This window comes from Dermochelys coriacea, chromosome 4 (assembly GCF_009764565.3).
Source record: "Dermochelys coriacea isolate rDerCor1 chromosome 4, rDerCor1.pri.v4, whole genome shotgun sequence".
Lineage (NCBI taxonomy): Eukaryota > Metazoa > Chordata > Testudines > Dermochelyidae > Dermochelys > Dermochelys coriacea.
Window position 1 is genome coordinate 126,532,799 of NC_050071.1, and position 26,230 is coordinate 126,559,028.

Genomic DNA, 26,230 nt, shown 5'->3' on the forward strand with positions numbered 1-26,230 from the left:
CAAAAGTGCCCCCCCCACAGCTCCTGCCTCCAGACCCTGTGGGAGGAGCCCCTGACCACCCCCAAGACCCTCTGCCCCTTATCCAACCCCCGGCCTGGCACCCTTAACACGCTGCTCAGAGCAGCATGTTGGAGCTTTACCGCGTAGTATGCAAACCCGCATCGGGGTAGAGGTGTATTTATTAGTTAAAGAAGTTCACAAAACCCTTTAGGTCCAGAATTTTAAATAATCTCTTAATAACTATAGTAACAAGTGCACAATTTTGGGGTCTGGACTCTATAGAAAAAAGAGGCCATAGATCCTAAGGCAGTTACTGGAGCTGAAGACAATGTATGCAAACAAACTATGGCAATATAGAATAGATGACAAATATGGCTCATGAAATTATGCACACAGATTTGATGCATTTCAGACCCTATGTGAAAGGTGATTGATGGTTAGACTCTTACTGTATTGCATCCATAGGGAAGGGTGATATTTGTAATGTTGACATTTTCTTCCTGTTCTATCCCAAAATAGGACGAAGTACCTTAATCACAATTTCTTTATTAAAGTTCCTGTCCCCGTGCTTTCACCTTGTTGTTTTTTTCCTCCCCCTTGTCCTTGATCTTCCATTCAAACTCTTAGTACCCTTCCTTGCTCTGTCACTACCAATCTGTCCATCTTTACTGAGTATCTGTTTTTCCCCCATTCCTCTTTTTTATTATCTCAGCATGTAGTTTCCTATTTCTCCCTCTGTTCTGGTCCTGAGCACATTTAAGCAGCAGAGGCTGGGGGAGGCATTAGCACTGCATGCAGGCGCAGGAAAGGAGTAATTTTTATATATATATAATCACATTTCAGTTTCTCACTTTGAGTTCTGCAGCGCATCTTTTCACATGCATGTTAATAGTACTTGCCACTGTGGCATTTTCTCTCTGCAGTTTACTTATTTTCACATTGGAACTTGAAGATATAGCTTCTAATTGCATTCAGTTAGGAATATTTAATTGTAGTTACATACTGCAGGTCCTAAAGTTACACTGTAGTTAAAGCCAAATTTTCAGATAGCCTTAATCCAGCCTGCAAACATGAATGTGTAAAACTAAAAACATAAGAATGGCCATACTGGGTCAGAATCAGTAGTCCATCTAGCCCAGTAACCTGTCTTCTCACAGTGACCAATGCCAGATGCTTCTGGCAGTTGGAGATTTAGGGACACCCAGAACATGGGGTTGCATGCCTGACCATTTTGGCTATTTGCCATGAATTTATCTAATTTTTTTTTAACCCAGTTATACTTTTGGTCTTTACATCATCTCCATGGTAGCAGGTTCTGTGGGTTGACTCTGTGTTGGGTGAAGAAGTACCTACTTATGTTTGTTTTTAAACCTAGTGCCTGTTAATTTTGTCAGGTGACCCCTAGTTCTTGTGTTATGTGAAGGGATAAAATATGTTTCCCTATTCACTTTCTCTACACCGTTCATGATTTTGTCCCCCAGTCATCTCTTTTTCTACGATGAACAGTTCCAATCTTGTTAATCTCTTTTTATGTAAAAGCTATTCCTTCCCCCTAATAATTTATGTTGCCCTTCTCTATACATTTTCCAATTCTTATATTTTAGATGGGGCAAAAGGTGTGGGCATCCCATGGATTTATATACTGGCCTTACGATATTTTCTGTCTTATTATCTATCCCTTTCCTAATGGTTCTTAACATTGTTAGCTTTTTTGACTGCCCCTGCATGTTGAGTGGATGTTTTCAAGGAACTAACCACGAAGACTCCAAGATCTCTTTCTTGAGTGGTAAATCTAATGATTAATGACCCAATAATTTTGAATATATAGCTGGCATTTTATTTCCAGTGTACATTACTTTGCATTTATCAACAATGAATTTCATCTGCTGTTTTGTCACCAGTCACATAGTTTAGTGAGATCCCTTTGTAACTCTTCAGACAGTTTTGGAGTTAACTGTCTTGAGTCATTTTGTATCATGTGCAAACTTTGCCATCTCTAGGTACCTAAACTCACTCAGTGCTTACATTTTAGGGAAAATAAACATTTACTCAATGCCTATTTTCCTACATCTGGGCATGAGCACCGCTGCCTCGCTCTAGGTGACCAGGTGCCTATCTGCCACCTAAGCCCCAGAGCAATTCATGAATGGGGATAGACGTGCTCAGAGGCTGCCTTCTGGATTGGGTCCCATTCAGAATCTGGCCGGAGGAGGAAGTGGCGGTGCTCACCTTAAAACTTGTAGTCCAGTGAGTATAACATTTGCTGGGATGTGGGAGACATCTCTTTTTGGCCCAGTGACTGTTTTTATCCACAGTCACTGGGCCAGAGAGAGCTAAAGAGGGATTGAGTCTGTAGCCCAGTGGTTATGGCACCCACCTCCGAGGTGGGAGACCCAGGATCCCCTTCCCCAATCATGCTTTCATTATTTATCCACAGTGGAACAGCTTCAACAGGAGAGACCTAGAGAAGCCCACATCAGAATATCCCATAACCCAGTGGTTAGAGCCCTGCTTCTGAGAGGTGTGGGAGACCCCTGTTCAAATTCCTTCTCACCCACCAGCAAAGAGGGGAACTGAGTCTGTAAAAGTTATAAGGTGGGCACCCTCCTCCTCCTCTGCCATTTCATCCTTCAAGAAATGTCTTCGGCACGTAAGCCTGCAGGCGGCAGTTCCTGTTTGTAGAACACTAACAAGAGATAGGTGCCTCTCTGCAGTCCTGACTTAAGTTCTCGTCTCTGAGAGAGGAGCAGGGCTTCGCAACACCCTGACTGTCACTCTCCCATTGGCTAGCTTAGGCGGCTCCGGACCTTGTGTGCTGACTTTTGTTGATTGCATCCTAAGGTGCCCGTCTCTCTCCATTCATTGTATAGGGAGCCTGGGCGCCTGACTTGGCTTTGTTCCTGTGGTTTTTCCACGCGCCTAAAAGTTCCGTGTTATAATGCCTAAGTCCCTTTGTGAATCCAGGCCCTAAAAATCTGGAGTCTAGTCTAGTCTTGTGCATTATCAACAGAACTATTTATTAAATCGCAGTCAGTTACAGCTTTGGAAACCTACAAAGAGCAACGGGTTTACCCAGGTGTCATGCGGGGCATCATTTGAAGATCATGAGGGTTCACAAGTATAACAAAAGGTCTAATTTGGCCTGCGAATCCTTATTAGTGATAATGGCATGAGAAATCTAGAACCCAGGTTGAGTTTTCAGGGCTGACAATTAGAAATGCTCTTTTTTTAATTGTATACTGAGCACAGAATCCGTGATGGACAATAAACGTGGAATTCCATAGTGCCTTTTCTTACAGTCTGCTTTCAGTGTGTATCCAAAGGGATCAACTTAAGTTTCAACCTTCAGTTTATTGTGGATTGAACTGGGGCCTTAACATATTGCAGGAGTAATAATCCTTTTTTGAACAGTGGGGCTTTACCTTCAAACTCTTTTTTTGGTGTAGAAAGACTATGGAAGGATGGCCTTCTTCCCAAATTAAGCTCTCTATTTACTAAGCATTGTACAGTATATATGTCCCTGTTACAGCTTGTGAAATATTACCCTTTTTCATTCTCGTTGGCTGGAACTTGTGCATAAAAATCTGTGTCTTAAATTTATTGCACAAAATTCTTTCGGGGTCAATTAATTTTTAATCTGCTTTTTTTCCCCCTGAAGCAGATATGGTGGTTTAGCTTGTTGCAGACTGGTTATCCAAATCTGCTCTCATTTTTAGGGAATTCAATGGGAGTTAGGCATGCCTACCTGAGAGCAGAATTGGGCCTGCTGTGTTGTGAAATATGCAGTTCGGGTTCCAGAAATAGTGCTAAATGTGAACATTCAACCTAGCAGATAATAAACAATGCTAGTGAAAAGCATAATGCTATCTCTTCATAGCATTCTACATTGGATCAGTTCTTTCAATGCTTTTGATCCAAAAAGCATAATTTTTGGCAAGTTTTGTTGTATTTTTTTTGGTTATTTTGTTTTGGTTTTGTTTTATTTTTTAATAGATTAAACTGAACTTTGTAGGTATATATTTTTATAGCTGGAGACCAACCCCTATTAGGCAGCAATAGAAGGTTTCCAGGGAGTTTGTTGTTGTGGTTTTTTTTGTTTTGTTTTGTTTTTTGGGTTTTTTTCAGTGTTAAATAGTTACTTTTCCCCTACACTTACATACATATCACTGTAGCCACAGCCTGCTGGTCTGGAGTCCAAACAGTGACAATTGTATCATACACAAGAGTGCAACCCAGAAATATATCCTACAATCAATGGCCACAGTTATTAAAAAGGGATCTGCAAGAGGGGACTGGGGGCCCTTGGGATGCATATATATATGTCCTAGTTTGTCTACTCTGGCCCTTGGACCTCTTAAAGCTGGGAGCTATAGTTGCAGTTCACATGCTTGCTTTCCTAGGTTGGATATAATTGCTCACTGTAAATTCATTAGGAGGGTGGAGGTAAACACCAGGTAGGGAGAAGAGCTATTTAAATTAAAGGATGATGGTTGCACAAAAACAAATGGGTATAAAGGCCTAGGAACAAATTTAAGTTGGAAACTAGAAGAAGGTTTCTAACCATCAGAGGGGTGGAACAACCCCTCACCCCATAAGAATGATGGGGCAAATAATCTTAACTGGTTTTAAAATGGAGCTTGATAAGTTTATGATCCAGATTATATGATGGGGGTGCCTGGGGATTTCAGGGGACTCAATGATCCAGACGGTTCCTTTCAGTCCTTTGTCCCTGTATAGTCATGTGCTGCACAGGAAATCACATAAAAAGCTTCCTGCCTCTTCGGCAGAGAAGGGAGACCCTAAGGTCAGGAAAACAACTGGGAGGGGGCTCTCTGCACCTGCTCGGCAAAAAGCCTAAGAGGGAGGCATGCAGGAAGCAGGAACTAGCTGGGGGAAGCCTTGGCTGGGGATGGCTGTGAGTTCCTGGAAGGACTTTAAGAACTGTGAATAGTGATTGAGAAGAGCTACTAGAGGGGAAAGGTGTGTCCTTTCCCGTCCTAGATGGTGGAAACTAGGTTACCCTAAGGGGAAGGGTATGTCCTTTCCCCTCCTGGCTGGCCAAAGCCTCTGGGGGATTAGTGCCCAGTGTGTTTCAGTTGCTTTTGTTTTGTGACCATTTTGTGGGTGGTCCAAGTTATGCTCTGTGACATACCCAGGGTACAGTCCAGACTAATGAGTAGCTGTGTCACCTCTGCCCTCTAACCTGTGATGCCCTTTTGCTGCTTTTCTGCTATAGCCTCCAGTCTGGACAGCTCACAAACAGCCTCCAGCATGCAAGTCGCTCCCAGCAATGTCTGTATGTATGCTGCAGCCAACCAGCCACACCTTAGCTTTACCAGCCTTAGTTATATTGCATGGTGACCCCATGAACCCAGCCTACTCCAGAAATGTATGTCCTTTACTGCCCGGGTCTCTGCTGGACAATACAAGTTTATACAAAATCAGTCATTTTATGAATGACAGAACAAGGAGCAATGGTCACAAGTTGCAGTGGGGGAGGTCTAGGTTGGATATTAGGAAACACTGTTTTCCTAGGAGGGTGGTAAAGCACTGGAATGGGTTACCTAGGGAGGTGGTGGAACCTCCTTCCTTAGAGGTTTTTAAGCCTGGCTTGACAAAGCCCTGGCTGGGATGATTTAGTAAGTGTTGGTCCGGCCTTGAGCAGGGGGTTGGACTAGATGACCTCCTGAGGTCTCTTCAAACCCTAATATTCTATGACTCTATGAATAGAAATGTGATACACACAGTTACCCCAAATGGAGTTTCCCAAACACTTCAATTCAAATCCACCAGCTTAGATATAACAATAAAAAAAGTTTATTAACTACAAAGAGAGATTTTGAGTGCAAGAAATGAGGCACAAAGGCCAGAAATAGTTACAATAAAAATAAAGATAAACTGCAACTGTTAAATTCAAAACAAAGTTTTTCTCATCACACACTCTCAGCAGTCCGACTAAACTTCTTAGGTCAGGACCCCTTCACCAGTTCAATAGTTACTTCCTTTGTTCCTTCTGATGCAATAAATCAATAGGCAGAGAGAGAAGAGAGTGTCCTTTGGGGTATCTGCCACTTCTTTTTGTAGTCCTGCCCCCACTCTGAAAAGCATTTCCCCCTGGGAGCAACATGACAGGCAGTTTGTGTGGAAGAGAACTCCATGCTGTATGTTTGCTAAGATTACTCCTGGGGGAATTCTGCACCACTGCACACATGCAGAATTCATGTCCTCTGTGGATTTCTTTGCTTCCCTGCAGAAAAATGACTTATGATGGGGAAGTAAAGGGAAGCTGCAAAAGTGGTCCGGGGTCAGAGCCAACCCTAGAAACCTCTTCTGGCTGTGGACAGCTTCACTGCCCCCCCCTTTCCTGCCCACATTGCTCCTCAGCTACAGGGGAAGGGATCACTGTATGCGGAGCTGCTCCCCCGTCTGCCCAATCCCCATGCATCCAGACCCCCTCCCCCGCATACCCATAACCCTTGGTCCTTGTGCCGTGTCAGGGTTGGGTGCAGCCTTGCCACCGAGTCTGTGTTCTGGGGGGACAAGAGTTGGTGGGCTGCAGGATGATCTCCCACCTCCTCATTGCCATGCTGGAGACTGCACATTTATTTACTGACAAATAAAATTTGCAGAATTTTAAAATATTCGTGCATGGAATTTTTTATTTTTTTGGTGCAGAATTCCCACATGAGTATAAGATGTAGGTTTTTTTTTTTTTTTTTTTTGCCCATGCCCCCTTTCCTGCTAAAGAATGGCCACTTAGCAGGTAGAGGCCCATCAGCCTTGTTTACACCTGGCTGAAGTGTCAGCTTGCTGTTTGTCTCTCAGGATCTGATTTGGTCATTCCCCAGATTTCTCTGGAAAATATACTTTAGTCACAATTTCAGCTTATGTTTATAACTCCACATAAAATGCTGCTATGTGCATTTTGGCATGATTACATTTATCAGCAAATTGTGAGGTTTTTAAATGACCTCTCAGAAAGGGTACTCTGTACAAAGATTATTACAGTAGTGTGTACGGTGTGGACACTGGTACATTTTGTCATAGGCTCCTAAATCCCTGTTTAGGCACCTGATTCTTGAAATGTGCTGAGTGCTCAGCAGGTGCCACTGAAGTCTGTGGTGCTGTTGAAAATTTACCCACTTCTTTGGATGCCTAAAATGGACTGAGGAAGCTAACTTCAACATCTTTTTATTAGAGCTGTCGATTAATCGCAATTAACTCACGTGATTAACTCAAAAAAATTAATTGCGATTGGTTAATCTCACTGTTAAACAATAGAATACCAATTGAAATTTATTAAATATTTTGGATGTTTTTCTACATTTTCAAATGTATTGATTTCTGTTACAACACATAATACAAACTGTACACTGCTCACTTTATATTATTATTTTTATTACAAATATTTGCACTGTAAAAATGATAAAAAATAGTATTTTTCAATTCACCACATAAAAGTACTGTAGTGCAATCTCTTTATTATGAAAGTGTAATTTACAAAGGTAGATTTTTTTTTTTACATAACTGCATTCAAAAACAAAACAATGGTAAAACTTTAGAGCCTACAAGTCCACTCAGTCTGACTTCTTGTTCAGCCAATTGCTAAGACAAACAAGTTTGTTTACGTATACAGGAGATACTGCTGCCTGCTTCTTATTTACAATGTCACCTGAAATTGAGAACAGGCTTTCACATGGCACTATTGTAGCCAGTGTTGCGAGGTATTTACATACCAGATATGCTAAACATCCGTATGCCCCTTCATGTTTCCATGCTGATGATGCTCGTTAAAAAAATCCAACCCATTAATCTATGGCTCCTGTTTTGTTTTACCCATATTCTGCCAAATATTTCATGTTATAGCAGTCTTGGATGATGACCTAGCACGTTTGTTTTAAGAACACTTTCACAGTAGATTTCACAAAATGCAAAGAAGGAACCAATGTGAGATTTCTAAAAATAGCTACATCACTCGACCCAAGGTTTAAGAATCTGAAGTGCCATCTAAAATCTGAGAGGGACGAGGTGTGGAGCATGCTTTCAGAAGTCTTAAAAGAGAAACACTCAGATGTGGAAACTATAGAACCCGAACCTCCAAAAAAAATCAACCTTCTGCTTGTGGCATCTGACTCAGATGATGGAAAATGAACATGCGTTGGTCTGTTCTGCTTTGGATTGTTATTGAGAAAACCCATCATCAGCATGGACTCATGGACTCTGGAATGGTTGAAGCATGAAGGCACCTATGAATCTTTAGCACATCTTGCATGTAAATATCTTGCGACACCAGCTACAACAGTGCCATGCATGACTGTTCTCACTTTCAGGTGACATTGTAAACAAGAAGCCGGCAGCATTATCTCCTCCAAATGTAAACGAACTTGTTTGTCTGAGCGATTGGCTGAGTGGACTTGTAGGCTGTAAAGTTTTACATGGTTTTATTTTTGAATGCAGTTATTTTTTGTACATAATTGTACATTTATAAATTCAACCTGCATGATAAAGAGATTGCACTGCAGTACTTGTAAAAAACCAAAAATAGTATTTTTCAATTCACCTAATACAATGCAAATATTTGTAATCAAAAATGTATATAAAGTGAGCACTGTACACTTTGTATTCTGCATTGTAATTGAAATCAATATATTTGAAAATGTAGAAAACATCCAAAAATATTTAAATAAATGGTATTCTATTGTTTAACAACACAATCGTGATTAATTTTTTTAATTGTGCGATTAATCAAGATTAATGTTTTTAATCGCATAACAGCCCTACTTTTTATACATATTATTAATATTCCTAAATGTAAAGGTAACATAGTCTATCATAGCAGCACTCAAAAAGCTGATCTAATACTACTGGATGTGCTTTGGTGTTGGTCTCTTACACCAAGCAGCATAGATAAATTCAGGCATGGTTTTAATCTATTTCTTTTGGGAAATCTAAACTCAATATGTTTTATTTGTTGGCTAGAAGCAGGCAGTGGTTTAGGGGTGGGGTTTTTTTTTTTTTTTTTTTTTTTTTTTTTTTTTTTTTTTTTTTTTTTGCATTTAGCATTGAAACCAATATTCAGTCTTAGGTGCTAATATGTGATATTTAAAACAGACTTTCAGGTACTGGGCTGTAGGTTTAGCTGCCTAACTTTCAGTGCTCAAGTTTAAAATTTGGACTCATAACTAGTTCTGTCCTGCTATCACCAGATGTTTCTCAGGATATTTATGAAGCAAGACATTTTTTGGGGGGGGTGGGGGGGAATTGTAAAAGCTGTTCCCTACCTTACCACTCCTGAACGATGGCTCCAATCTTCTACCCGACCACATCCTGTCTAGCACAAAGAAATACCAGTTTCATGCTGTTAAATGTAAAGGGCAATAGAATGGAACTACCTTTATATCAAGGCCCTACACACTCTGTGGCAAGGTAAATCTGATTTCTGTCACAAGGCCCTTTTTAATCGGCTGTGCTCCAGGTTGGGAGACAGGGAATTCTGCAGCAGTTTGAGGCAAGTATTAAACAAATGAGTTTACAGTTTTATTTCATTACATTTGAAAATGAATAATAGAATCAGTGGAGATCTTTGTGCTTTTTTACATATATAGCTATTATGTTCACTTTATTTTACTCTTGCCCCCCTAAATTTTCAGGTTTTTTTTGTGCTGGGGACTGCTATATTAACACCTAATTATGTTTCAGAAGCTAAAGGTTTTGATAGATGGGGTTTAGGTGGTGTAGGAGAAGCTTGGGACATTGATATGTTCACATCACTGAGGAGGGTTTTTAGCTTCTATGTTCTTGCTCAGGGCATTACTCAGTCATTGCTTGGCAGAGAGATCTACCAAATGTTGTTCATTCCAGGGGAGCATCACAACTGCCCTGTTCTGACATCAGCATTATAAATATTAAAGACTTCCCCAGCTCTAAACACAGGCAGAAAGCTAGAGCTGCTTTAGCATTCACTCTGCTTGTATACACTCGGGTTCCTGCCATTTAGGGTGAAAAATTGGGACAGAAGGTTGGGGGGGCAGGGGCGGGTAATAGGCACCTATATAAGAAAAAATCCCGAATATCAGGACTGTCCCTATAAACTCGGGACATCTGCTCACCCTACTGTCATTACATATGCATACCCCATGTGCTCAGACCCTGCGACGGCTAAAACTTCAGGTGCTGAGAAGGGATTATCACAAGCAGGATGGCTCCAGCAGAGAGAGAGGCTCATCTGGGCATATACAGAAATATCGTTGAATAAAACTTCTGTTTTTTGATATTTAAAAACTCTTCCCCAAAATATAATTTGTTTCTATTAACTAAAATGTTAGTTATATAAACTGAGTCAGAGGCCTAATCTTCATGTGTGGGTACCTAGAAGCAGTCATCTGATTAAAAGTTATCTGATTTTCAGAGATGCTGGGCACATACAACTCCCACAAAAGCCAGTGAGAGTTAAAGGCGCTTGTTACCTCACAGAATCAGATGTTTAGTTAGGTGCCTAACTTTATAATTAAATGTGGGTACCCAGCTTTGAAAACAAGGCTCTGAGCTACAATAGCAGCATAGGTGTATCCTGCCCTCGCTCCCTGGAGGAATTCCTGTTTGTCTGTGACATTTGCCTGGTATATGGAGAGCTCTTAGAAGTCAATAGTTGGCACCTAAATATTTAACTTGCAATAATAAGGATATTCTACCTTGCCATGACAACAGTAAAAACACACATGCATCTATCTTATCTACTTATCTATTTTCTAGTTAATTGTGGGTGGGAGAAGGGATTTAACATGGATATATATTGCCTTCGCCCACTGATCACTGTTTCTTCTGGGTGATTAGCAAAGCAGGGGGTATACCTCCCACCAACTTTGTGTTTTGTCATAAAGCAAAGAGGATATTGTTTTCAGCATTTATGGATACTGTCCCTAATTAATCTCCATATCTTACTTGGCCTGTCTTGCCATCAACTCATACCACCCGCTAAGGGAAACTGAGTGTTTCAAAAATGCCTTTTCTTTTTAGTAAAAAAAACCCCAAGAAATCCTCTATCATTCTTAGACTAAAGACTTGCTGAGAGCCCAGTACTGTGCATTGTTGATTTAGTCTGTGTTGCAGCTCAGATTTGCTAGCATTACACTTTTTTTTTTTCTAGATCCCTTCCTCTTGGCCACAGTCCAGAGACACAATGTCCTTGTTTAGCATTTTGATGTGGGGAAACACCGATAATTAAAGCAGGTTTCAAGCCATGAGCTGATTTGTAAGCAGCAACTTGCTCCAGGATGTGTGTTGTCAATCGATAAATAGACAGTTGGTGTGAGATGAGCGACAGTTTGTCTTGTGCCTGATTATGCACAGTGTGTGTGCGTACATGTTGATTGAACCCATACCCTAGGGGGAATATTGTTTAAATTAATAAAGTAAATTTATAGAAGAATGGAGATGTCATTCTCCCTTACACTGGTATAAAACCAGTTTAACCACAGACTGACTTTAGTGGAGTTTCTCCTTATTTACAATGGTATAATTTAGGGCCGAATCAGGCCCTGAAGTATTAAGACACATGTCCAGGATGTGTGTATATATAAAATAATGGAATTAAACCTATCATGTACCAGCATCTGAATAAATATGTCGTGCAATGGAAATCTCATTGCCTTCAAGGGTTTGTTGGACTCGGCCCTCAGTTTCCTTAGGCACCAGACTGACTTATGAAGATTTGGGATTTTCTATTTTGCAAATGTAACAAATAAATAAAACCAAAATTAAAACAGATGGATTTGTGGAGCTGTGTTACATGGGGAAGAGAGTTCCAGCATGTTAGTGTGCAAAATGAGTTAGTGAAAGGCTATGATGTGGTGGTGAGCCTTTTAAAAAAAAAAAAACAAAAACAAAAAACAAACAAAAAAAACAACTTTGAAGAAATTAACCCATTAAAAGTCTTATTTTTGTAAATGCTGTTTCCATCCCTGTGTATGCTTATGCATGTATATTTGTGTGTGTATTTTAAAGAGTTTGATTGAGAGATGTTGCTGTTCATCTACCTAAATTATGTAAGTGCCACGGGATGTAGGCATGCCATTGGATTTTTTAGTATACTGAAGAGGAAATAATCTCAACAAATCCTGTATAAATGCACCTTTTTCATTCAGATGTATTTTTCATTGTACTAGATGTCATTGGAGTTATTGCTCAAAATTTTTTATACTTAAGAGGTATATACGAGGATTGGCCTCTTTCCTACTTCTGTTCACCATTTCAGTAGAGCCATTTGTAGCCATATCAAACAGTATGGGGGCGGGGGAGGAGTAAAAGGGATAAAAACAGGGAATATTTTAAACAGAATTTCCTTTTATGCAGGTGATAAATTTAATATACCATCTCAAACCTTCAAAATTAATGTCAATTATTCACAGCAACAAACGAATGTTGCTTTGTTTCCAGCTGTAAATGGACACACAACAAAAGATCTAGGCCCGCTTCACACTCTTCTGCAAAAAAAAAAAAAAAAAAAAAAAAAGTCACAAAGGGTGAAAACTTACTGGTTTGTACAACCAGCAGCAGAACCAGCGTTGTCAGACCTTGCAGATTCTCAACCAGGCATGTGCAGTTAACTATATGAAAACAGATTTATACATATATTTATATAAGTTGATTCTTAGCTGCTGCCTAGATGGGCAAAACCACAAATGGATCGAGCGTTGCCCTATTGTTCAAATTGGAGCCTAACATTCTGCGTATAATCAAGATGGTAACACGTACTAGTGTCAGTAGGGTAAAGGTGCAGCGCTGAGATGGTGGGACAAAGATACCTTCAAGCCATTATTATGCCTTCCATACTCTAGGTCGCTCTGAAAGTCGTTGCAGTGCTCAGAGCCTGCTTTAATTTACCACAGTCTTAGCAACTGCCTCTAACTTACGGCAGTACTCGTCATTCCTACTTGTGCCTGACATGCCTCTATATCCTGAGTTTACACCTACCACCCCCCCTTTGGACCCATACAGGGTGTCATCAAACAACTACAACCCATATAATCAGTGGGGACCCCATCCTGAAAGAAGTCTTTCCTGCATTCCCTCTTTTGGCTTCAAACAACCCCCAGCCTCTTCAAGCTCATCATCAGAAGCAAGCTCCCTGCAGACCAGGACATACCAACTCAAAGCAGCACCAGATCCTGCCAAAACAGATGCAAAACCTGAAGACATATTTCCACTGCTACAATGATCAACACTGCCCACAACACACCTTTCGAGATTCATGGGTCCTACACATGCTTATCACAACATGTGGTGTATACCTCATCCAGTGCACTAAATCCCCCAACACCAATTATGTGGATGAAACCAATCACTATTCTCTCAAATGAACTCAACAGGAAAATGATAAAAGATAAAAACACCACATGACCTGTGGGGTGAACACTTTTCACAAAGCGATCACTCTATATCTGACCTCTCAGTCCTCATCCTTAAAGGAAACCTGCACAACACTTTCAAAATACAAGTGTGTGAGCTTAAATTCATAACTCTGCTCGACACTAAAAATTATGGTCTTAATAAAAACACTGGCTTTATGGCTTATTACAGCAATCTGTAAATGCACTAACCCCCTTTTTTTTGTCCTATGTCTACAGGGATTTTAATGAGCAACTTCACCTTGAATGGTCCCTTAGCACATATTCTAACTACTTATACTAAACCATCTGTTCATTCTTGTATTTAGCTGTGATACTCTGACTACCTTTCCCAGACCTGAAGAAGAGCTCTGTGTAGCTTGAAAGCTTGTCTCTCTCACAAACAGAAGTCGGTCCAATAAAAGATATTACTTCACCCAGCTTATCTCTCTAATATGCCTCTATTCTGGCATATCAGCCATGTGTTGTCCCTGTGCTAGGGAATTCTTTGGGGCTGCTCTGCCCCTTTTATCATATTGCTCCAATTCTTTTTCTCCTAGTTGGCTGATGTGTCAGCACTTCACTGTTATTTAGGAAACATGGTGGCGTGACTATCCCTTTTTGTCTCTAAAGGGCAGCCATTAGTGGTACTCATCTGTGAACTGATTGTGAGAAAAATGCTGTAGAGACTTTCTGCCAGGCATACTCTCTCTAATGAGTCAAGTGCATCCCTGGCACAATGCAGTCTGTGTTCACCTGTCCCCAACTTGCTCCAAGCCCATCTTTCTGGATGCTGCTGCCAACTTGCAGAGCTGGGCAAGAATTTATACATTTGTGGTATTACAGATATTTCCCCATATTTATGTTTGCTAAAAGATGTAGGAATAGTTTCTGGTGTCACACAAATATTCTTCTATAGCATGGACAAACTTCAAAGGAAAAAGGCTCAAGTCAAAGTTTTGAACCTGGGCTCAGGATAGGTAGTATTTAATGTAGTCCCATTTTGTAAGAGCTGAAGTATGCACTGAATACTATGGAATGGAAATTTGTGTACAGTGATCTAAACCAGATATCACCATTCTTAAAAAGGATAAATACACAGGAGACTGAATGTAATCGGTAGCCAGTCTTTTCTTTGTCTTCTGCAGAAAGTTTTTGTAGTGCAGGTCTAGGTTCCCAACTCATCAATCTGCTTGTTTTACTTCATAGCCGGTAGGCAAACTTTGAAGATAATGTAATTTTAATTAGGTGGTTGGAGAATGAGGTTACATTACAACCAACCAATCAACTGGATGGTATATATGGTGGTTCTTGTTTATTCAGGGTCATGTTTTAGGGCTTGAAAAAAATACCAGTTGCCTACTTTTTAGAAAACTAAACCTATTAAAGCTAATAAAAATGACAGGGTTTCACCAGTGTGGTCCCTGGTAAGAATTCAGAGAATGGATAAGGTTCTACACTATCCCTTCCTATGGTTTCCATTTTTGAGTCATCCTCCTACATGGTTAGCTCCAGTGACCCATCTCTACTTTTGCTCAAAGCTTTCTTTCCACTGAATCCACCCCTTGCTGCAGAATTGTGCTCCAAGCAAAAAGCTTTTGTTTTTAAGAAAAAACAAATTTCTAGTTGTCTGGTTGTGAAGAAAAGCTTGAAAATGCGAACTAAGCATGAACTGATGTAGGGTTGTGTTCCTGAGTCTGTAGACAGCCTGAAATATTAGCTCAAGAGATGTGAACAGCACCACTCATTTCAGTGGGGTGTATACACTGAAGCTAAAAGATCATTTTAATGTGAACATTAAGTCTTTCATTGTTGATTGTTTTAGAAGATTTATCCAGCCAATGTGCTTATGCCTCAAACCCAAGCCACCTCCTATACTTTTCCAAATAAAAAAGCCCCAACTCATCCTTATCAAGTTGCAAAAACAGTTCAGCTTCTTTCCAGATAGCTTCAGCCATTCAGATGCATGGACAATATAGAAATCTGCTGTAGAACACTGAAAATGTAGGGAGAGAATGAAATTAATGCTACTATTAAAGTAAGTAACACAGGGGCTACTACATGGATTGTATGACTGACTTTCAGAGCTAATTCACTACAGTCCACCTCTTTAAATTAAATTAAGCAGCTACAGTTTTTCCTGTGTGCTGTGCCAGAGTAACACACACTCCACAGACCTTGCTGCAGAATTTGGGTCCAGGAGGCCACATGATGTCTTGTGTGTGTATTTAAGGCCTGATCCAAAGTCCTTTGAAGTCGATGGAAAGACCCCTTCTGATTTCCAGGGACTTTCACTTATACTCCGTACATACAGAACAACTTGCAGAATTGAGGCCTTAGTGAGCAAAAATATGATACATCTACCATAAAATGTGCTCTATATATATATATCTTTTTGTTGTTGTTGTTGCTTGCACAATAGAAGCATGGAGGTCTGCTATAGATAGAGAACACTACTGAATGTTCAGTTTTTAGCTTTAAGGCACTAGACTGTAAGCAACTATTTCACGCATCCCATAGCTATCAGAATGTTCAAGTGCAGCACACTGAGTTCCTTGCCATGGTACAGTGCCTTAGTACTAAGAGTTTCTCTTCCCTCTTCATTAAAGCAAAATTGCTATATAGCTGAAGCATATTGTGAAATTTGAATTCGACTTGGGATTCACTGTAAAATATTTGTTTGTTGGAAATATTTATAGGGAAGGCAAAAAAAAAAATCAGGACTCTTTCTGACTGGGACCTAGACTCTTTGTGGCTGGATAAATATGGAAAAAGTAGAATGTCATGTTTTGAAATGAAAAGTTCATACTGTCTTACATTGCAATTAATGGACTTTTAAATTGTGTCTAGGCCACAACTGAGTTGGTTTCTCTAGAAACATTTCTTATTAGCATTGATTGATGCTTTCCTTTTACTTACAGAATACTTTAAACAAAGATAATTTTATATTTTCATAGGCACAAAATAACTTTAATTAGCCTGTAAAAATATTATTAGAGCCATAAATAGGATATATTTCATACCTCTCCTTTAAGGAAAAGCGTTATACAGTGTAATAGGGACTAAGGCCCTCATTCATCAATGCCCTTGAGCACAAGCCTATTGTTGGGCAGATAGTAAAACACACACACACAGAGAAAGAGTAAGGCAATTTACAGCAAAACCCTTAGCACAGTACATACAGTGTGACCAGGTGTAAAATTTTAGTTGCTATGCAGAACGATAACTGTATTAACCCTCCTGTGGTCACCTAGTACAGGGGCTAGGGTGTCCCCATCCATGGTACTCTCTCTGCACTGGGCACTTCTCTGACCCACTGACCATTACATACAATTTAAAGCAAATGCAAGTTATTTAATCAACAATTAATTTTAAAAAGAATAAGGAAAAATGGGAAAGGTTAAAGGAAACACATCACTCCGCTCTGTGGCAGGGAACATCACAAACAGTGTCTCTGGAATGTCAGGGCAGTTCACAGTCTGTTCCTTGTAAGTCCCAGGCCGCCTTCTCAGGCCCTGGATGTGCTGCAGGGATGCTGTGGGTTGGACACTTGCTCTGGTGGTGGCACACGCTCAAGGTGGCAGGGCCCTTCTTCCCAGCATTGCCCCCGCCCTGTCAGGGTTACCAATCCCCCTTCGAGTCTGGCCTGCAGAGCCTCCTGGCTGAGGCGTCTCCCTGTGTTGGGCCCGCTGCCATGGGTCCCCCCTTCGCTCTCCCTAGCTGCTCATGACACCTGGCTCCAGACTGCTCCAGCCTGGCCCATTTTGTCAGAACCAGTTTCAAGAGTTGCAGTGGTCTTGAAAGCAGTTTAGTAAAAACATCTCAGGCCACCACAAACTACCTAAAACCAGGTGTACGCTGTTGTTCCAACCTGATTTTGAAGTTGATTTAGCTGAGTCAGTTTTTTAAAAGATTTGAAAATTTTCCCAATAATGCTGTCACTCAGTGCATATAAATAACCAAATTGATGGCTGAATAGCGTTTGGAGTTCTTTGTGTTGTTTTTTTTTTTTTTTACAAAACCTAGGATTTAATTTAATAATTGTTTTTTCAGTTCTGACACTTGGTAAGAATAATCTGTTTCATTACAATTATCTAAACCTGACATTTGCATGAACCTTGTTCACATGGCAATATGTAGTTTATTTGTCCTTCGTCATATGCACACACAGTGTGTACTCAAATTTTTATGTGAAACATTTATGGCTGAATTAGATGAAAAGCCATCCATAATATGTATTTACAGAATTCTTCAACTGATGTTCCTTGACCAGTAGATTGCAAAGGTACAGCTGTTCATAACATTGATATTGAAAAGCCATGTACACTTGGCCTTTTCAGACTTGGGGTCATTGCTTTACCTTTGTTTTATGTAAACATGTATGTACATTTGTCAGAATAGTTTAACCTTTTAGCATCAGGAATACGTATATATAGAATACATTAGAAATCAGTTTAAGGAGATCCCAACTTCCAGTCATTAAGTTGGTTTCCAACGAGTTAGAATCTCATTTATGTGGACCTGGCTCTGAACTTATCCATGCTTTGGAATACTTATCAAGATTATTAAAAGTGAAGACATTTTAAAAGTGTAATATACTTATCGCTGTTAAGGTCATTTGTCGTTTTCTATTTTTGTCACTGATCAGTGAAAATAGTCTAGTCAGTTTCTGTTAGTTTTTCTTTCTGGTTACTATGCACAAATACTACAATCTCTGAGTTGCACATAATACAAAGGAATAGATGCTTTACAAATAAATAGATAAAACTATTTCCATTGGAATTAGTGTGTGTTTAATTTCTATTTGTTTTAAAGCTCTCCAGGCTGAAGAGTTGTAAAACCTTATTTTGTCACTAAAGTCCGCAGATATGTCTCTGAGCACTCAGAGAGCAAGTAAGCTTAGTAAAAAGGTTCCATTTTTATATGATATTTTCTGGATTAACAATACAAATCCCATTTATTAACAGTCCTGTATATTTCTACATAATTTAGCTACTCTTAATCTATTGATTGCTAAAGTACAGTTTATTTAATTTTTTATTGCACCACTTTGTGTTCTAGTCTCATCCGCTTCATTGCTGCTTCTTCCTTAATCTCCACTCTCCTGATGTATGTGCAAAAATCCTGCTGGTGCATCTAAAGTCTGCTACTTGCACACATAAATGATTGTGTGCAAATTTAGAAAATTTCCCTTTTGAAAATGTTTCCCCTAGTTTCATCCAAGAAACAAATTGTTAATTCAAAAAAACAAAACAACACCAGACACCTTTTAGAGGATACAGAGGTATAGATTATAAATCTCCTGGGTTGAAAGTGTCTGCATTTGTAGAAGTAGACTCTAATAATGTTGTTTAACCTTTCAGATCGGTTTAAAGATCAGAATCCGGGCCCTGACTCTGCAAGCTGCTTAAGTATTCCTGTGCAATGGGCTGCTCATGTTTAGAGTTAGGCATGTGCTTGAGCAGGTTGTTGAATTTGGCCCTATTCATGGGATCTTTTCCCATTTTTAAAGTTTAGATTACGAATGTAAAGCCTTGTATTTAAACACAAGATCCCATGCACAGACAGGAAGTCTTGTGGTGATCTTTCTCCAATGACATCACATTTTTCAACAGCGTTCTCCTTTCCTGATTGGCTGAAGGAGGAAAAATTTTCTCACATTAGCACTTTTTACAATTATGTCATTTTAATTCACACTTATTGTATTAATTATTCATATATGTTATATGTTAATCTCTGTGCAATCAATAAAAACTAACTAACAAGTGTGATGTATCTAGTCAGACATGCAGTACTATAGACATCATATGTTTTGCAATTATCTGTATTTTAATAGTTCATCTCTCATAAAAAGTTAAAAAAAAGTTTCTACGTTTGTCTTCTGTCTTGGTTCATGCAAATTACATGGCCTTTTATGCATTAATAAATTGTGTTAGACTCTGTTAAATGTTGATGTTGAACACTTATTCTACATAGTAATAAAAAAAAGCAAAGTGTAAGCAATTTTTGTTCAGAAGCAAATAATTACCATGCTAAAATGGTTGGCTGTATTGCAACATGTAGCAGAATTTAAATGAAAAGTTATATCTTTGCAGAAAATGATTATTTATGGCATATTTGTAATTTTCATTATTAATTCATTATTATTGCTGCTTCTGGGGGTCTTAGGCAGCTTTAGGATTATCAGTCTATTAAAACTTTAATCTTCTCTGATATTAAAAAGGCCCATTCATGCTAATACATATGAAGAATGCTGATTTTAATTTCTCACTGAGATAAGACTGACAGAAAAGGGCTCAAGATTACAAACATTGCTTAAGTTATCACTTAGATATCCACATCATTGTAAAGATACATGGGAACTTCATATTGCTTCTTGTTCAATTGTATGTACAAAAAAATAGGAAGTATTTTTTTTTTAAATGCAGAAATAGATTCTTGGAATGTTTTTTGTTTTATCACTTGTTTTGTTTTAGGGTTCTAAAGTAATATATTGAACAAACTGTTTTGTGTGTCTACTGCCAGCCAGTTGGTGAAAGAAAACACAGAATGCTTTAAAAATGCACACAGAATACCAGTTTATAGATGTTTATCATCTTTCTTTTTACTGATGGACTGGGTGGTGTTTAATGTAGGAGGCAGATTGTTGTAGCTAGAAGTGTTACTTACGAAGGAATATTGTAGTAAACATGACAGAATATGCCATAGTTGTAACTCCTAATTTTCCCTTTTTGTTTTTAGTGCAAACAGCGTTCTTGATGTATAGTGAAAGATAGAACATATATATCTATATATTTGGAGGGGTATATTTTCCCAGTAGATAGGGCACAGGAATGGGAGTCAGGAGACATAGTGCTTGATCCAATTCCCGTTTAAGTCAATTGAAAAACTCACTCTGACATGAATAGCAGTTGGATTGAGCCTGTTTTCTCTTCCTGGCTCTGCCACTGATTCACTTTGTGGCCTTGGCCAAGTTAATCCACATTTTTTGTTTCCCCTCTCTAAAATGGGGATAATGATTCATACTCACACTTGCAAACTGCTTTGAGATCTAGATATGAAAAGCACTACAGAAGTGCCAGCTATTATTATTTCAACTGACCTGAAGCTTTGGGGCCTGAAGCTTTGACAAAGAGAGAGGAAAAGAAGCCATTGTTGTTGAATCAACTTCTGTACAGAAATCCAGGCAAGCAGATGGTGTTTGTATACAGGATATGCTATCACAGAGTAACTTTTCTACAACATTCTTCATTTTTAATAATTTCAGACGGGCTAAACTCCGGCTATATTTGGAGCAGCTAAAACAGCTTGTGCCTCTTGGGCCAGATAGCACCAGACACACCACTCTAAGTCTGTTGAAAAGAGCCAAGATGCATATCAAGGTAAAAACAAAAATATCCATCCATACTTTGTTTTCTTTAAAATAGAACCTTCAGGAATATGTATTGGTTGAAAAAGAACTTTTTTTTATTTTATTTTATTTTATTTTATTTTTTTTACAGTAAATCCACATGTAGTATTTCTGATCTTCCCTATGTCCAGGTCTTTATTAAACACTGTGGTCAGATGTTTGGCTGCGTGTGTTCTTTCAGTATGCTTTTCCAGCTCCGCACAAATAGCGGAGACAGCAAACTTTGATTGAACTGCCCAATAACCACAGACTCAGTTCGTAGCGAAGGAATTTGGTCAGGTTTATTGTTGACGAAGCACGGGATTGGTGTTTTATACTTGCTACAAGTACACTCAATGCACGTATGCCTGTGACAATGGACGCAGCTCAGTTAGTGATGGGACTTTCCGCTGTCCCCCTCGGCTGGCCAAAGACACTCCCTCTGAGATAGCCTCTTTATACACCAATACAAACAAGTTATGTATTCCTTCTGTGGCGTATCTAGGTGTCACCCTCTGACATATTTGGATACCACACATTGCCTTGTACCTATTGGTTTAATCAAAACATATTTATCCATCATGCTGTCATCCTGACCTTATCTTTAAGATGGGTCAGCATGTTCCTGTTATCTTTGGGGAATGTACTAGTATCGGGTTTTCTGGTACCACCCTTTTGGAATGTGTTTGTGTATATTCTTGTACCTAGCACTACTTAGGAATATATGTTTCTGCAATATCAGTTCTGTTCTTGCCAGATTCTGTGAGCAGGGCCTGCCTCTTGTTCACAACTTAACTTTGCTTTATACCTAGGGTTGCAAGGCATCTGGTTTTCGACTGGAATGCCTGGTCAAAAAGGGTTCCTGGTGGCTCCAGTCAGCACTGCTGACCGGGCCATTAAAATCAGGTCGGTGGCGCAGCAGGGCTAAGGCAGACTCCCTGCCTGCCTTGGCTCCATGTAGCTCCCAGAAGTGGTTGGCATGTCCCTGTGGCCCATAGGTGCAGGGGTGTCCAGGGAGGCTCGGCACGCTGCCCCTGCCTCAAGCGCCGACTCTGCAGCTCCCATTGACCTGGCACTGCGGCCAGTGGGAGCTGTGGGGGCAGTGCTTGCAGGTGTGAGCAGTGTGTTCTGCGCAGAACCACCTGGCCACCTCCACCAAGGGGCCGGACATGCCGGATGCTTCCAGAAGTGCAGAGCCAGGGCAGGCAGGGAGCCTACCTTAGCTCTGCTGCACTACCAGCCAGGGGCTGCCTGAGGTAAGCACCGCCTGGCAGGAGCCCACACCGTGAACTCCCTGCCCCAGGTCAGAACCCCCTCCTGCACCCTAACTCCTCCCAGACCCCGTGCCCACACCCCAACCCCCTGCCCCAGCCCTGAACCTCTTCCCAGACCCCACATCCCCTCCTGTGCCCCCTCGCACACCCAAACTCCCTCCTGGAGCCTGCACCCCAGCCCTGTGCTCCCTCCTACACACATACTCCTTCCCAGATCCCGCTCCTGCACCCCAATCCCCTGCCCCAGCCCTGAGCCCCTTCCCAGACCCCGCATCCCCTCCCGTACCCCAACCCCTGACCCCAGCCCTGAGCCTCCTCCCACACTCGAAACCCCTTGGTTCTGGTCCTAATCTAGAGTCAACACTCCCAACTGGAGCCAGCACCTGCTCCTGCACTCCAACCCCTTGCCGCAGCCCAGAGCCCCCTCCCATACCCTGAACCGCTCATTTCTAGCCTCACCCCAGAGCCTGCACCCCCCAGCCAGAGCACTCAGCCCCTCCCGTACCATAACCCCCTGCCCCAGCCCAGTGAAGGTGGGGGAGAGTGAGCGATGGATGGAGGGAGACTGGAGTGAGTTGCAGGCAGGGCTTCAGCAAAGGGGCAGGGCAAGGGTGTTCGGTTTTGTGCAATTCGAAAGTTGGCACCCCTATTTATAGCAGCAAAGCTTTTACTCCTACTTTAGCCCAGGCCTCGGACCAGGCCTTAGATGCAAGCCCTTATGTCTCAGGCCCTCTTTCTACTACAAATGCTTCAACCTCTGGATCAAGTATTGTTTCATCTGAAGTAACACTTAAAAAATGACCTTGCAGTCCCAAGCATATAAAACGTTGATTTCTGCTCAGTCTCTGCTGGTTTATACTCTGCCTTATAACCATAATGCACAAGTCAATAATGGCTGTTCTCTGATTTTTTGAAAGGCTGGGGCAGGCAGGTATGCTACTGCACTGCTGTTAATGTAAAAGACAACCCTATTCACGGCTGAAATAACTGATGGAGTGGAAAAGCTTATTACTATTAGTAACACTATGTGCCCTGTACCTTGATGGTCATTAAAAAGAAACTGAAAGATGGCTCCTGCTTTCAAAATATTTTTTAATCTGCTGTACTAATTGAATATAACAAAAATTACTTAAAAAAAATCTGTTTTTATGTCCAATATTGTAGTCATTCAGTTGGTTCATTCTAAAGTTACAGCAAAGTTCACTGAGCAGTAAGAAAAGTGTTAAAGGGAATATAATACTTTTTAGTAAAAATGTTGCAAAATGATGGAAGAAGCCATGAATGAGGTTACAGGGACAAACCATCCCGATGAGTCGAAAGAATAGTAAATATGGCAGGCGACCAGCTTGGCTTAATGGTGAAATCCTAGCGGATCTTAAACATAAAAAAGAAGCTTACAAGAAGTGGAAGGTTGGACATATGACCAGGGAAGAGTATAAAAATATTGCTCGGGCATGTAGGAAAGATATCAGGAGGGCCAAATCGCACCTGGAGCTGCAGCTAGCAAGAGATGTCAAGAGTAACAAGAAGGGTTTCTTCAGGTATGTTGGCAACAAGAAGAAAGCCAAGGAAAGTGTGGGCCCCTTACTGAATGAGGGAGGCAAGCTAGTGACAGAGGATGTGGAAAAAGCTAATGTACTCAATGCTTTTTTTGCCTCTGTTTTCACTAACAAGGTCAGCTCCCAGACTGCTGTGCTGGGCATCACAAAATGGGGAAGAGATGGCCAGCCCTCTGTAGAGATAGAGGTGGTTAGGGACTATTTAGAAAAGCTGGACGTGCACAAGTCCATGGGGCCGGACGAATTGCATCCGAGAGTGCTGAGGGAATTGGCGGCTGTGATTGCAGAGCCCTTGGCCATTATCTTTGAAAACTCGTGGTGAACGGGGGAAGTCCCGGATGACTGGAAAAAGGCTAATGTAGTGCCCATCTTTAAAAAAGGGAAGAAGGAGGATCCTGGGAACTACAGGCCGGTCAGCCTCACCTCAGTCCCTGGAAAAATCATGGAGCAGGTCCTCAAAGAATCAATCCTGAAGCACTTAGAGGAGAGGAAAGTGATGAGGAACAGTCAGCATGGATTCACCAAGGGAAGGTCATGCCTGACTAATCTAATCGCCTTTTATGATGAGATTACTGGTTCTGTGGATGAAGGGAAAGCAGTGGATGTATTGTTTCTTGACTTTAGCAAAGCTTTTGACACGGTCTCCCACAGCATTCTTGTCAGCAAGTTAAGGAAGTATGGGCTGGATGAATGCACTATAAGGTGGGTAGAAAGCTGGCTAGATTGTCGGGCTCAACGGGTAGTGATCAATGGCTCCATGTCTAGTTGGCAGCCGGTGTCAAGTGGAGTGCCCCAGGGGTCGGTCCTGGGGCCCGTTTTGTTCAATATCTTCATAAATGATCTGGAGGATGGTGTGGATTGCACTCTCAGCAAATTTGCGGATGATACTAAACTGGGAGGAGTGGTAGATACGCTGGAGGGGAGGGATAGGATACAGAAGGACCTAGACAAATTGGAAGATTGGGCCAAAAGAAATCTAATGAGGTTCAATAAGGATAAGTGCAGGGTCCTGCACTTAGGATGGAAGAATCCAATGCACCGCTACAGACTAGGGACCGAATGGCTCGGCAGCAGTTCTGCGGAAAAGGACCTAGGGGTGACAGTGGACGAGAAGCTGGATATGAGTCAGCAGTGTGCCCTTGTTGCCAAGAAGGCCAATGGCATTTTGGGATGTATAAGTAGGGGCATAGCGAGCAGATCGAGGGACGTGATCGTTCCCCTCTATTCGACACTGGTGAGGCCTCATCTGGAGTACTGTGTCCAGTTTTGGGCCCCACACTACAAGAAGGATGTGGATAAATTGGAAAGAGTACAGCGAAGGGCAACAAAAATGATTAGGGGTCTAGAGCACATGACTTATGAGGAGAGGCTGAGGGAGCTGGGTTTGTTTAGTCTGCAGAAGAGAAGAATGAGGGGGGATTTGATAGCTGCTTTCAACTACCTGAAAGGGGGTTTCAAAGAGGATGGCTCTAGACTGTTCTCAATGGTAGCAGATGACAGAACGAGGAGTAATGGTCTCAAGTTGCAATGGGGGAGGTTTAGATTGGATATTAGGAAAAACTTTTTCACTAAGAGGGTGGTGAAACACTGGAATGCGTTACCTAGGGAGGTGGTAGAATCTCCTTCCTTAGAGGTTTTTAAGGTCAGGCTTGACAAAGCCCTGGCTGGGATGATTTAACTGGGACTTGGTCCTGCTTTGAGCAGGGGGTTGGACTAGATGACCTTCTGGGGTCCCTTCCAACCCTGATATTCTATGATTCTATGATTCTATGAAGCCTGCTGTCATACAGCATTGTATTAATTATGCAGCTAATAGGAGTGGAACATATAGTTTTTGTCAAATATTGTAAATGAAGTTAAGCAAAGCCATCCTTGTTATAAATAATAAATATATTAGGGAGATCCTCAGTTCCTTATATTATATTATATATAAGTAATAAATATATTAGGGAGATCCTCAGTTGGTGTAAATCTTTGTAACTCCCATTTCCTTCAACAAGGCTACACAAATTTATACCACCTGAGAATCAGGCCTCTCGTAGTTTAGATTAAAGTGAATGAAAGGCCGTGAATACTCTTTTTGTTCTGGTCTGCAAGTGATGCTACCTGTATTGGGCCTTTGTACTACAGAATTCAGAACTACAATTTGCTTTGAAAAGTGACAAGTTTGTGTGATTAACCATGGAAACATCATTCAGATGCCAGTAAAGCTAGGAATAAATGCCCTTTGATTTGTTCCTTGACCACACTGAACATTATGATTAATCTCCAATTTTTGGAAAGTGAATAGTTTTTCTTTTTAAAGAGTTAGACTGAACCTATTGCTCTTGAATTGCCACTGGATTGATTCTCTCCAGCAGGTGTAGAGGCTTTTCAGATTGTCAGAACTACTTTTCTGAAGACTGGCCAGGCCTGTTCTTGTAGCTGCAACGACAGTCACACTAGTGCTTGTCTTTCTTCACTATTGCTAAAATGGCAGAATCACTTTAATAGATTTTAAACATTCCCTTCCCTTCCCCCAACAGACCTATATTTTCACTGACGTACTGGATAGAGTTTTCAGTCTGACTGTGAATCAAGAGTTAAAGTCAAAGTGTTCCTAAGAGCTCAAGTTTGTGGCAG

The 26,230-nt window shown here is 40.9% G+C and overlaps 1 protein-coding gene across 5 annotated transcripts in view; it reads left to right on the top strand.

The window, feature by feature from the left end:
- The window catches only part of MXD4 (MAX dimerization protein 4), a 54,714-nt gene that overhangs the window by 21,378 nt on the left and 7,106 nt on the right, over window positions 1-26,230 (top strand). For all 5 annotated transcript variants that reach the window (XM_038398263.2, XM_038398262.2, XM_043512590.1 and 2 more), the window contains one exon: window positions 20,653-20,767. In XM_038398263.2, coding sequence (XP_038254191.1) covers window positions 20,653-20,767 — 115 coding nt within the window. The remainder of the gene's footprint in view (window positions 1-20,652; window positions 20,768-26,230) is intronic.